Raw genomic sequence first — 14,440 nt, forward strand, 5'->3', positions numbered from 1 at the left:
GACACTTTGAAAAGACTGAGGAAAAAGAAAAACGGAGAAAGTAGAATCTAGACTTATGTGGCGAGATGTAGGTCTGTGACAGAGCAAGAGGACGCCCTTTGAATCCACAAGGGGTTTGCCTGGGGGTATTTCCTGTCCAGCCCTTTATTACCAGGGTCTTTGTAGATTGCGAGATGACGCTGGGCTCCCCATTGGGCAGTTCCCAGGGAAGACAGTGGGGAATTCTACACTCCCTTCCAACGTCGCAGAAGGATCTCAGTTTCTGGGAGTCCTCCTTTCAGGTTGGCAGAAGTCGTGAGCCTGACACTTCCCGCAGATGAGACAGGCAAGCTCTGTGGCCCTGTGGTCCTGTAAACACGCCGTAACCAAGTTCTTCGCTGATTTTAGAGTTTTGTTTGCTCCCAAGAACTGACCGCACTCAGTTGTCTAGTGCTTGCCTGCCCCAAGAGAGCCTGGGGGCTCCTTTCCCTTAACCCAGAACTGGCAGCGGTGGGGGCAGGGAAGGAGGGGGTGGGGAGGGAGTTGGAGGGCAGTGGTGTCCGCGCGCCCAGCGCGATGTTACTGAGTCGCTGAATGGGGAGTGCTGCTGTCCCCAAGCCGATTGGTACTTCTTGTCAGGAAGAAACGCCGAGAGGTGGGAGTGCCGGAGGAGGGAGGCAGGCGGTCCCTACCGCAGGCGCGGGGAGCTGCCTTTCCGCCCCTCCGCCTGCTTTCCAAGCCTGGGCTCTTAAGAGTGGCTGAAGCTCTGGAGCGCTTCAGGAGCCTGTGAATGAACCCTCCTCCTCTTCCTCCTCCTCCTCTTCGCTGAGTCTCCTCCTCGGCGCTGACGGTACAGTGATATAATGATGATGGGTGTCACAACCCGCATTTGAACTTGCAGGCGAGCTACCCTGAGCCTTTCTGGGGAAGAACTCCGGGCAGGCGGGTGCAACAGCTACGAACACTAGGTGCTGTGGACAGGCGCTGGGACCGGGATCTGCGGTCAGCCCCGCATCCTCCCGCATCCTCCAGCACCGTCCCGCACCCTCCGCACCCTTCCCCAGGCGATCGTGCGTCCTATGTGACCCACCCCGACAACCGCCGAGTCCATTCGCGCAGCGCTGCAGCGAAGTTTTTCCCCCACACTCTGCAATAAGCCGCCTTTCAAGGTAATCACGTTTCTTTTGTTTCCCCTTAAAAAAAAAAAAAAACTTATAGAAAAAAACGCGAGCTTAGTAAAAGAAGTACATTGCAACTGGTAGAAAGCTTTATCTAAGGCAAAGGGAACTAGCTGTAAGGCTAAGTTAAGAAAGTGTGTGCACTTAAAAATGCAGGTAACTTTCTAAAGGTCGTTTGGAGAGAGGAATACAGAGGGACCGTGGTGCTGAAAAAGATCCAGACAAAAGAAGCCCGGAGTGGGGTGGTGGTAGAAGGACTAACGGAATTGGGGGGAAGGGAAGGAAGGGAACTGTAGAGAAACCCTAGAAAAGTCGTGGAGTCGTAAGCCAGAGAGGAAGGGGGGGGACCCCCAGTACCTTGATTTTTTTTTTGTTAATCTGCTCGAGGCAAAAGTTTGAATGGAGACTCCAGAGACTTGCGTACTACAAGTCCTTGATACCGCCTTGACGCAGGCCACTTGGTTTTCTGGCCCCCAGTGTGTGGTCAGTGCCCCGCGTTCCTGGAAAGCCGCTCCCTGATCAGCCCCTGACAGTGCAACCGGGCGCCCCAGCAGCCCAGGACCTGCGCGGACGTGGCCCCCTCTGCCTGCAGGCAATCTGGAGGGAGGTCTGGCCGGGGAAGATGCAGAGTCCCCGGCCCAGTCTCTTTGGCAACTCTGGGGCTGTCACGGCTCTCTACCGGTACCCTAGGCTCTTTTGTCCAGCGCGTGGTGCGCAGGGGCGGGCAAGGAAGGAGTTGGGGATGGGGATGGGGCTGCTGGAGCGCCAAAGAGGTCTGGGAGGTGCCTAGGCGGGAAGAGCTTGCCCCAAACTAGCAGGGATGTGCAAGATTTTTTTTTTTTTTTTTTCTCACCCAGAAGAGCGCCATCGCTCCCGTCTCAAAGAGCAATCTAGCGCCTAAAGCGCTCTCGAGACAAAGGTGGCGGGACCCGAATTACGGGGTCTCTGGGAACAGCTCTCTCTCCGGTGCCGCAGCAATCCTCCGTTTCCTTCCATCTCCCCACCCCCTCCCAGCCCCCGGCCGGAGTTGAGCAACTTTGCTGGCTGGTCCGGCAACCGCACAGAGCGTGTGCCGGGAGCCCCAGGGGACGCCCTCGGCTAGAGCTTTCCTCCGCCCTGCGGAGGCGAGGGAGCTGCAGGGCTATGTCTCGGTGCGTGCGGACTGGGGGCGTCCGGGTTGTCCCGGCTGGTTGTCTGTGTCACAGGGTGTGGACCGGTCAGTGTGTTAGGCAGCGGCGAGCGGGGAGAAAAATAGTGTCATAGCCCAAACTGTTTTCGGATCCAGCTGCTCCCCAGCAAGTTCTGCATGTCCCCGGGAGATACTGCGGGAGGGGGGATAAATCCACGCAGCGCCTGGAGAGCTGCCCCGCAGCGCGCACAGCCGCAGGCAGAAAGGCAGTCTCACTGTCTGTCTCCCTTTTCTCATCTTTGTCTCTCCTTCTCTGTCTCCATCTTTTAAGCCTCCGTCTCTCTCGCACCCGGATCCCCTCCCCCACAACTGACAAATGAATGGCTGGTGTGAAATCCCTGCCTCCTCTGTCCGCCGAGGCCGGTAGGGAGGGGAGAAGGGAGGCGGTGCGTTCCTTGGGATCTGCCCACTGTTCCTTGCTTCACGCTAGCAGAACCCAGATGTCTAGGAATAGGGAGTTTTGTGGTGGGTGTGGGCGCCCCCTGATGGAGAAATCCAGGACAGGTGGAGACAAACGAGTCCCCCAAATGAGGGGGTTCTCCTTCACAACCTTATATTCAAGGATGAAGAACCCTAGTTTACCACTCTAGAATCTGCGACGCAAGTCTAGGGGTTTGGAGAACCTGGAAATAAGGCGACCTTGTCTTTTGTCTGTAAGAAGTGCAGAGGCGCCTTCTCCAGAGGCAGCTGGAATCTGCGCGGCGCTTTGAGAGGAGGCTGCAGTTTGCTGAACACAGGCCAAGGGCGGATCCAGGTTTTTTGGGGCCTGTCGCATATACACTCTTGGGCATCTTTGAGAAGGGTACTACAAAGGGCCTTCCTTCTGCAAGTTTTAAGAAGGCTTATAACCATGTGAGTCCAATACTAGGGCCCAGGACTCTTCAAAAGAGAGACTCTCCTCGCGCCCCCGTCCAAATCTTAAGCTTCCTCAACTTCGAGACACACGTCGGACATGGATATTGGGGAGAAAAAGGGCATCAGGCTGAAAAAGAAGGGAAGGCAAAGGAAGTGGGAGAGAAGAGACAGTGGGGGAAGGTGAAGAAGAAAGGAACAGATAGGGGCAGTTGCACGCTAACAGCCGGGAGCTGACCGGAAGGGTTCGTTTCCAGGTTTTGGTCTGAATTTCGCGGCTCATTTTTAAGATACTCTTTTAATTTCATCAACGATAACAAATGGGACTGGAGTGGCGTGCTGGGATGGGAGGGTGGGGGAGGAAATCGATGAGCCGAGGTGGTCCAGCCTGGCACAGAAAGGCTGGGACTAGGGGCTGCTCCCGGATCCACTTCGCCTGCGCGGGGGCAGGAACGGCGCCGGGCGCTCCCTGCAGCGCCGGGGCTCACCAGCCTCCGCCACGTGGGCTGGGGTTTCACCTCCCGGCCGAGACGGGTGTGACTTCCTGGGCTCCCCGACAGCTGTGTGATCGCACAGGCTGTCCGCGCAGCCTGCAGGCTGGCAGGGCGCCCCCGGTCCCCGCCCTCAGAATCCGATGGGGGCGGGGCTTTGCTTCCTCCGCGGGACCGGACCTGGGCGGGGCGAGACAGAGCCCCGACTTGGCGGTGAGAGCCCAGCGGCTGCGCACCCTTCGCTAACTGCGGGCTGCGGCTGGTGTGAGCCAGGCTTCCATCCAGACGGCGCTAAAGCGCTCTTATAAAAAGAATGTTTAAGGTTTTTTCTTGTTGCTTGGGGCTTGTAAGAGGGGTATAGAATTTTTGACTCCAAGGAAACTCTTCTAGTCGAGAAATGAGAGGAGGGTTTATTTTATGCTACATATATTTACTTTTAAAATGCATTCAACTCGGTCCAAAGACCTTTTTTATTCAAATACAAGACTAATCACTTTCCAGACTGCTATAAAGAGTTCGTCTGGAACTGGTAAACGATTGCCATTTGTCAGGACTGATAAAACTCCATGAGGGCAAACATGAAAGGATTGTGGATGTAACTCGGAGGCCCTTGGGCACAAGGAGCCTTAGCGTGGGTCTGACCCATAGTAGGAGCTCTGCACGTATTTATAAAATGACTAAACGAGTGGCCTGGGGAACGTGGTGTGAGCTAGACTCGGCCACTTGCGGTTGTATTTCAAAAGCCTCTACGTGATCGCTTCTTGTTTGCAAAAAGGAGTTTTAATGATCTCAGATCTTCTCAAATTCTGGTATCTAATCCCTTTTCCCTTTCTTTTTCTCTCTTTCTAAAACCGTGACCTGAATTATTTTAAGTACTACATTCTCAGTTTACTGCTTGGCAATTGTGCCAAACCCCATCTTGAAAATATTCATATAAAGTCCTAAAATAGGATGTAGTGAATTTAGCATAAAATTATCATGAAGGTACCAGTGAAAACAGCAATTAATTTTCTGAGATAAAATCTGTCTCCAGTTGGGTAATACCTAACTTGGAGTGTAAGAGCAGCATAGTAAGAAAAGCGGCTTAAAGAGCCTGACTTCTAGTTCTGAGCTCTAAGTAAAGAAAGGAATACTTGATAAATTGTATGTGCCTGTCTTGACTAATACTCCAAATGGTTCCAATGGATTCCAAAGTGATTGAGCAATTACTTCCTCCAGCAGGAAGTCCACAGTACTTAATCTTTTAGGTGCTGGGAAGAGGGATGAGATTTAAGACAATCATTTAGGATTTATGTAAGAGTTCAAATTTTTGTTTTTTCTTGGTAGCTTAAGAAAAGTGAAAAGTACTTTCTAAATTGTATTTTCTCCTTTTTAAAATGCAAGTTTGAAAAGAATCTCCCTAGATTTATATATCTACAGATGTAGGTTTCTTTTTTTGTTTTTCTCTCTATGCTTACAAATGGGAGTGAAACACCTGACATTCCAAGATACTTGTATCTGCATACTTGTAAATGATCTAACTCTGTTTTGGGCCTGAAAAGCTATCTCAAGGCTAAATATGATTATGTTAAAGGTACCTCCATTGTCCTCTCTTTTCTCACATTATTATGCTTAAATTCTTTGTGGTTAGTGATTGGTTACTATCTGACACTAACTGAGCATCAGAGCTTTCCAGGGCACGATGACCAACCAAAAATGTCTCCGCAGTGATATAACTAACCTAGGCTTTCCTAGTGGAGCTTGAACATTTTTGTTGACCTTACTTGTGGACAAACAGCAGTAGATACTGTATTTAAAACGGGATATTGTCCTGTGACAGAGCAGAATTTCTCAAGACACACGGTTCTTTTGAAGAAAAGAATGAATGACTATAGTGGGCCATTATTTCACCACCCACTTAGAGAAATCAGTTAGGACTGACAAAAACGCATTGTTGGGGGTTACTGGCTCTGGTCTAAGAAAACATGCTGATTGTCACATAGGTCTGCACCTTACCAGAAAACACAAGGCCTGTACTCTAATTTGGAATCAGAACAAGGGGGAGTAGAGACAGATGTGTTGGCAGGGGCCTAGCGAGGATAAGATCACCCAATGGCAATGTCTAAATTGCGTCCTCCCACCCCAATTTCAAGATGAATAGACATTAATAATAGCAACTTGTGAATAGAAACACCTTATCCCCTCTTGTCCGGCTGCCTCAGTCAGGCACCTTTCATATTTGTGGCGCCTCAGAATGTCATTCCGTGCCTCATCTGGCATCCCTTTGAATTTGAGCTCGGGGCAAGTGCCGCTCCATAGATCTCTCTCTCTCTCTCTCTCTATAGAAACCCTGATGGCGTAGTGGTTAAGAGCTATGGCTGCTAACTAAAAGGTGGGCAGTTCGAATCTACCAGACACTCCTTGGAAACTCTGTGGGGCAGGTCTACTCTATCTTATAGGGTTACTATGACTTGGAATTGACTCAACAGCAATGGGTTTGGTTTTTTGGTTATATATGTATATAATATATACATATATATAAAAAATATATATTTTTTAAGTCCAGGGTTTTTAGACACTAGTAAGCTCTTACACTGAATGTGCTAATATTTCATTGGTCAGTGCAAACAATCTTTGTTTAATGTGCTTGAGAGTTAGATTTTTTGAAATTCCTCTGGATAGGTCTATTATCTATGTTGTTATTGTTAGCTACTGTGGAGTCAGGCCCCCGCCCCGCACTCGGCTACCCCATGCACAACTAAACGAATGCAGATCTCCAGGCCTTTTATCTTAGTCCGTCTTAGTCTAGAAGCTCCACAGATCTTGTTTCAACATCATAGCAACACGCAGCCCGCCACTAACAGACAGGTGGTGGCTGCACGTGAGGTTCATTGGCTGAGAATTGAATGCGGGTCTCCTGCATTGAAGGTGAGAGTTCTACCACTGTTGTTATCACTAACAGACTGTGCTTACTACACAGAAATGGAAAAGCAGAGAAATAGAAACGAGGGTTGAGGTGGGAGAGTGGTGCTGAAAACCAAGCAAACTTTAGGAAGTTTCTCATTCAGTAAGATCAAACACAGATGGCAAATAGCATTCCCTAGCAATTAAGGGCATGGGCAATGCCTCAGAAATGGGCATACATGCATTCTCTACAATGGTGGTGCGGTGGTAGAATCCTCACTTTCCATGTGAGAGACCCAGGTTTGATTCCCGGCCGATGCACCTCATATACCACTGCCACCTCTGTTACTAGTGGATTGCGTGGTGCTAGCATGTTGAACTGGTTTCAGAGGAGCTTCCAAACTAAGGCGAACTAAGAAAAAAGGCCTGGTGATATACTTCCGGAAATCGGCCAAGGAAAGCTTTATGGGTCATAACTGTCTGATTCACAACCTATCATGGGATGGCACAGGACAGGGCAGCGTCTTGTTCAGTGGTACATGGGGTCACCGTGAGTCGGGGATTGATGCCATGGCAGCTAACAACAACGAAGATTTAAGCTTACACCTGTTTCTGTAGTTATATAGATCTTACCTAATTCTTTTAAGGCATTTGAAGAGGTGTCTATGTCTATAAAAATGAGATTACATAGTTTATAATAAACACATATACAATACGTAGTCAATTATAGTTTTTTTATTATTAAATTGCTGAATTAGATATTATCTATGGTGTAGTGTAATGAGCACTAACTTGCAATTAGAAGGTTTGGGTTGCACTCACCAGCTAAGGAAACCAGATTAAGACACAATTTCTGGACCTTTAGTGTCCTAACCTGTTAAATGGATTATAAAAATCAACAGGATCAATACCTGTGAATGGGCTTTGACAAAATGGAAAACTACAAATAAGGAGTGTTAACATATTATGTCCATGGAACTCATATTGATCAAATCCTATAATCTTGATAATAACACCATTACCCTAACCATGTATTTCCTTCTGAAATAGAAAATGAGTCATATTATTTTAAGAATTGTATAGTTTCAATGAACAGAAGACAGAGTCCAGAAATAGACCCAAATGGACATGGAAACTCAGTGGAATAGGAGGATTATTCAATAAACAATTTCGTAACAACCGATTGGTCCTCCCGAAATAAGCATCAGTCCCTACCTCATTTCTCACTCTAAACTAAATTTAACTAACAGTTGCCATCACATCGATTCTAACTTACGATGACCTTGTTTGTCAGAGGTAGAACTGTGCTCCACAGGGTTTTCACTGACTGATTGCCAGGGCTTTCTTCCAAGGCACCTCTGCATGGACTGCAGCTTTCGTCCTTTTAGCTAGCAGCGGAATGCTGTAAATGCTGGCACCACTCAGAATTCCAAAATAAATTTAAGATGGATCAAACATGAAATGTAAAAATTGAAATTTTTAAAATAAAATGACTAGAAGAAATCAAGGGATTTTATTTTTAAAAAAACTAGGAGTAGAAAAATCTGTTCAAAGCAAAACATAACTCCAGAAGCCGTATTAAAAAATTGGCAAGTCTGACTAAGAAAACAACACGTTTGGAGAAGTATCTGAAGCACATGAGAGACAATTGCTAACTCTTTTGACATATCAAGAACTTTTACAAATAAATAAAAGAAGGACCAAAATCTATCAGAAAAATGAGCAAAGGTTATGTGCTGGGAGTCTCAGAAAGAGAAATATAAGTGTTTTTAATCATATGAAAAGTTGCTCAGCTCATTCATAACTAAAGAAATAGTAATTAAAACACCAATGATATGCTGTACCAATTTTAAATCAATCAGGCCAAAAAAGGTAAAAGAGTTTGCTGAAAGTTTGTGTTGGTCAGGTCGTAGAAAAACGGGGTCTCTCGTAGACTCTTGTGGGAATGTAAATAGCTCCACCTTTGAAAGATTTGGTAATAGCTATCAAAATTAAAAAAAAAAAAAGCATTTACCTTTTGGTCCAACTCCACTTCTAAGAATTTGTCATATAGATGTTGGTACAAATGTCACCCAGGACAGATGGACAAGGAAGTCCATTGCAGCATAGTTTGTCATAGCAAAAAATTGGAAACACCTTAGGGGCTCATCAGTCGAGAACTGGGTTAAGTAAAAAATGGTATATTTATATAATGGAACACTATTCAGTTCTTAAATATAATGTAGAAAAACTGTATTTTCTGATTTAAAACATTCTCCAATATATGTTGTATTTAAGTAAAAAAAAGTAACATATCAAACAGTGTATATAATATATATCCAATTATGTAAAAAATGTGCGTATATTCATTCATTCAACAAATGTTTACTGAGTCTCCTGGGTATTGTGGATACAGCAATGAACAAAACATCAATGACCCTGTTCTGTAGGAGCTTAATCTAGAAAATGGAGAAAGACAATTCTCAAATAAATATATAAAATGATGATGGGTGCCTTGAGGAAAATAAAGCATGGTATTGAGAATAGAGAATGCAGACTGTTTTATATAGGGTCATGAGGAATTAGGAACAGGGGTTCACCAGGCAGAGGACAGAGCAGTGCTAAGTGCAACGACATCAAAAAGCTTAGTCAAGGCCAGGTTTAGGCATCCAGTTGCAGATTAGTGATAAATTTGTTTGAGGTCATTACTCATGTGGAGTAAATTCAATTTCATGTCTAAAACATGGGATTTCTTTCTTCATTACAGCTATTCCTCCTGTGAGAATGAGCCCAGGAGCAATATGATAGGCAATGTTTATTACATCCATTTTGTGGCTGACGTGTCCCAGACAATTGGCTGTCTAGGGTAACTAATTAGCAGAATGAATGGAAGACAAAACCACTATGTCTGCATCCTTAAGTCACCCTCTCTCAGCCAGGCTTCTCCAGGATCCAGGAGTGAATACTAACTATCTGTTTAATAGAACCTTGGCTCTCTCCTGCTCTGAGTCAGCTCATCCCTGGCATGGCCCTTATCCTCTATGCAGTCATTTCTCATGGATAAGAATTCAGCATTCTGTTGACCTTGTCTCTTGTGTCTCCCAGACAATTAAACAGTCTCAGTAAGTTGTACCTTCATTGTTCAATGATTTTCTCCTCACTGACTTTGCTGGAGTAGAGGGCTAAATATAGGCATTGGCTCTCCTATCTCTCAGGTCTTTCCATGGAGACAGACTTGTTATCAGCAACAGACTGTGCTTACCAGACAGAAATGGAAGAACAGAAAAATAGAAACGGGGGTTGAAGTGGGAGAGTGTTGCTGAAAACAAAGCAAGAGGCTTTAGGAAGTTTCTCATTTAGTAAGATCAAACACAGACAGCAAATAGCATTCCCTTACGATCGAGGGCATAGGCATAGTTTAAGAAAATTAGAGAAAATGGGCTCTAAGGATGAGGTGATAGAAATATAGTTCTATAGCAGCTAAGGTCAGTGAAACAATCTGAGACATTTACTGTTGTTATTAGGCGCAGTGGAGTCAATTTCGACTCATAGTGACCCCATATAACAAAGTAGAACTGCCCCATTGGTTTTTCTAGACTGTAATCTTTATGGCAACTGATCTCCACATCTTTCTCCCGCAAAGCTGCTGCGTGGGTTTGAAGGCCAACCTTTTTGTTAGCAGCTGAGCACTTAACTGTTGTGCCACCAGGGCTTTTTGAGATATTTACTAAGGGGATATATTAAAAAAACAAAAGCCCAACAAGACCAATCATCGTCAAATCTATTTCAACTTATGAAGGCTCCATGTGTGTCAGAGCAGAACTGTACTCCATAGGGTTTCAATGGCTGTGATCTTTTGGAAGTTGACTGCCAGGCCTTTCTTCCGAGGTGCTTCTGGATGGATTTGATACCCCAACCTTTGCGACACTCAAGGACAAACCATCCTTAATTTAAGGGTTGCAAACTCAGGTGTCTATAGGGACCAGACATTAGTGGAAATGAATGAGAGGCTAAGCGGGGCAGTGATGGCCTGGAAGGCACAGGGCCAAACAGAGACTGCTGCTTGGTTAATGCAGATGATTTACTGCTGGAATATGGATCTAGTGTTGCCAGATCCTCTGATTTTTCAAGAGAGGCCTGAGATCTGGGATTTATTGTGAACTTTTCCAACTTTTAGGCCTTGGCAACTTATTCAAACATGTTTATGCAAATGTATTTAAAACAGGACTGACCTCTCCTTTGTATTTTTAATGCCCCTAATTCCTTCTCTAGACAAGTTTCAGGGGCTCTGATGCCTATACTTGTTTTGCCTATATAAATGAAGTACCATTTCCTCTCTCCCTTAAAAAAAAAAAAAAAAGCATTGTTATAAAGATGAAGTTTGGCTCCAGGTTAGACTTTTGAGTCTGGGATGGAAGGTTAGGTTGTGGAAAACCACATTCCCCATCAGAATCATACCTTCTCCTCTGGTTTTGCTAAGTGAACTGACATTGTAGATATTGGCAAATATCAGATGCTACGGAGTCATGCTGGAGCCCTGGCGGTACAGCGGTTAAAGCTCTCAACTGCGAACCCAAAAGTCGGCAGCTTGAACCCACCAGCCACTCTACAGGAGAAAGTCTGCTTCCTACGGGGTCGCTATGAATTGGAATCTACTCAGTGGCAATCGGTTTGGGTTTTTTTGGGGAGGGGGGTACGGAGTCATGTTAAATATTCTACTGCGTTAATTAAAATGTGCTGCCAGTGTTAATTAGTCTACCCGCCATATTTACAAATGATTGTTGGCACTTCCACTTCAAAGTGCAATTCTGAACAGAAATGGAGGCATTGGTTATTCATTGGTCTACAAACATTCCTCAGGGGTCCACTCTGAACCTGACACTGTGGAAACATTGTGGGAATTAGTAAATTGAAAAGAGATCAACTCTACCTTCCAGAAGCCTACTGTTCTACAGAAGAGAGAAAATATGTTCAAAATTAATGATTCGGAGTATATAGGAACAAGTTACAGGACAAGTCATTGTCACTATAAAGTTGTACACTGTTACTGTGGTGATAGTCCAGGTTTTGATTTTCATATCCAAGAACTTGAAATATTTTTATTTTTATTATTAGTGATATGAAACCAGAAAAAGAAGATCTGTAGAAATCTTGAGTTAGTAATTTTGATAATAAATATTGAGTATCGAACGCACTTTGACACTGAGCTGTACTTTGTATGCATTATTTTATCAATTCTCACAATAACACCAATGATTAGGTACTAGTTTTCACTATCAAATAGCTATAGAAAATGTGGTTTAGGGAAAGTTAGTAACTTATCAGAGTCACAGACCGAAAGTGGAGGATGCAGAACTTCAATTCAGGACTATTTGACAGCACAGCCCAGACTTTCAATATTATGCTTTAAAGGTTTCCTGAAAAACAACAATAAGGACAACAAACAAACAAAAACAAACAAATCTGAGAACAATTTTTCTTGAAGGAAAATAGGAAATTATTGTTTATAAGGACAATTAAAGAAAGGTTTCTTATTTGGATTGTTAACATTCATGGAATACATTTACTTTAACAGCATTTTATGATACAATCTAAACTTTCATTTTGCTTGGAAACTTTAAAATTGAGAGTATGTAAAATTGATGTCTTTTTTTTCCCCCCCCTGGAATATTTTAGTGGCATTAAGGTATAGGTGAATATCTTCTACTTGCTGTGGTATCTTATAAGAAATTCAGAAATGTAGCACTGTTTGGGATTTCCCAATTAGTGTTTAACAAAGTCTATCAGCATATACCAGTAACGATTTGATAAATAGTAAATTGCTGAAAAGTATAAAGTTGATAGCCCTAAGTTAACCTCATACTTTTCATTGTGGGTTGTCACATGGCCTCTAGGTGAAAAATGTCATTATTATACTAGGTTATAAAAAGGTCCTTCAGAAAATACCTAGAATTAAAGAATTTTATAACTTTGTTTTGTTCTAACATCTTCCTAGATATATAAAATGAAGAAATCAAACACAGAAGAATATTAAGGAACAAAGAATAGCTGTCATATACTATGAAACTGGACTTGAGCAAAAATTAGTCTTGGATTCTTACGGCTTTTTTTTTTTTAATCTATGTTTCCTAAGTAATACAGAATTTGGATGTTTCTAAGGAAGATGTAAAGAAGCTATTCAGGGCACCGGTTAGAATATGTGTCAGGGTGCTTTTCACTGCAGTAACAAAAAGGCCTGATTTATTGGGTTTAAACAAAAACCTATCTATTATCTCATGTAAAAACAAGTCAAAAGGTAGGGCCCACTTTAGGTTGAACTTCTGAGGAATTAAGCCCTTTCCCTCCTGATTCTTGACTGCAATGGGATTTTTTTTTTTTCCCTTGGTCTTCTGATTCTCAGCTTTGTCGACAGAGGCCATCTCATACACTCATGTATGCAACACACCTACAACAGTTTTCAGGAGAAATATGCTATCATGACAATGTCCAATGAAGAAAAACAACCATCTCTCCCATTTTTCTCGTGATGAATATAAAAAAAGCAGGGATACCTCACATCTCGTTGGCCAAAATTGCATCACATACTCATTTAGAAACCAGTCACTGGCAAAGGGAATGGGACTACTGTAATTACCTTAGGAAAATCAGGATGGCCCCCTTGAGCTGGGGTTGAACTCAGGCTCTTCTAAAGCATATGGCCCTGTGAAGGAGGTCAGATGCTGGAATGGAATCAGACTTTCATTCAGAAGGAGAAGGAGGAGTGGCTACTGGGTAGCCAACCAACAATAGCTGTCATAGAATAGTTGTAAATACAGCTGAGAAGGCACAACTGAGGACAACAAATAATCCGCCATTCTTCTGAGATTGGCTGTTTGATTTCTAGATGGTCTCCAACACTGGTATTTACCCCCCTTTAATCATATCTTCTTAGAAATTTGAGTTGAAAGGGGCCATTCTGAGACTCAGATTATTAAATGCCCTTCCCAAAGTCACCTAATAAGTTAATAGCAAAGCCAAGGGCAGGGTTTCTTGACTTTTAGTACAGGGTGTTTTCTTTCATTCTTTGCCCTTGAGACTTTAGAACTGCTGGAACTGCTTTAAAAAAAAACTCATGGCAAGCTTTGGTTTCTTTTGTAATTAATAACTTATTATAATGTGTTTATTTTATTTGTTCAGCCACCTAGAAACTAAATTGAGTCTGTGCTTTAAAAAGCCTGCTGAAGCCCTTATCCTGTTTTTATACCATGTACATGGAACACCAATGGATTCCTCTTCACATCTGATACAAATTCATTCCTCTCAATATCTCTATTGCTACCCCATCTTCTCTTGTTCCATCCATGACCAGCTTCCTGTTTCTAAATAGACTTTGTGGTCACCCTCCTTCTTTGGGCCAGATCCTGGCTTCTAGTTACTTAGGCTGTGGTCTGTATTACTCTTCCTAACGGCCTACTCAGCTGTGGCTGTCCCACATATCCACACTGTCATATGTCCCCAAATTGGGTTCTGGAATTATTTTGGTGACTACTGCATTGGGTGAGACTCAAACTAATAATTAAAGTGTTGAAACAATTTCTCCTATTACAAGTTCCCTCCTGTTTTTACAACCCAAGAGAAGTTGCTTTTTGTACTTTTGTTACATACAGTGCACTAATAGCATGTGATTTATGGCTTGCCACAAACCAGAATGCTCATGACTTGCTTTGCATTTTTCTTCATTTCTAGGACAAGATGTTGGTAAATATAAAAAGCATCTTATGGATGTTCTCTACCTTAATAGCAACCCATGCATTACATAAAGGTGAGTGTGGTAACACTTTTGTTGGTGCTATTTGAAATCAAAAGCTGAGTACTGGGGAGTGGAATGGCAATATGGAATCAGTGCACAT

General features: G+C 43.7%; 1 protein-coding gene across 2 annotated transcripts in view; it reads left to right on the top strand.

Annotated features, from left to right (window-relative positions):
• Positions 1–619: 619 nt before the first annotated feature.
• The window catches only part of VCAN (versican), a 119,140-nt gene continuing 105,319 nt past the window's right edge, over positions 620–14,440 (top strand). The window contains exons 1-2 of one of the 2 annotated variants that reach the window (XM_049867084.1): positions 620–1,148; positions 14,277–14,352. In XM_049867084.1, the coding sequence (XP_049723041.1) occupies positions 14,283–14,352 (70 nt within the window). In that variant the 5' untranslated portion in view covers positions 620–1,148; positions 14,277–14,282. The remainder of the gene's footprint in view (positions 1,149–14,276; positions 14,353–14,440) is intronic. The other variant, XM_049867085.1, reaches the window with a different exon arrangement.

The sequence above is a fragment of the Elephas maximus genome, chromosome 2 (assembly GCF_024166365.1).
Source record: "Elephas maximus indicus isolate mEleMax1 chromosome 2, mEleMax1 primary haplotype, whole genome shotgun sequence".
NCBI lineage: Eukaryota > Metazoa > Chordata > Mammalia > Proboscidea > Elephantidae > Elephas > Elephas maximus.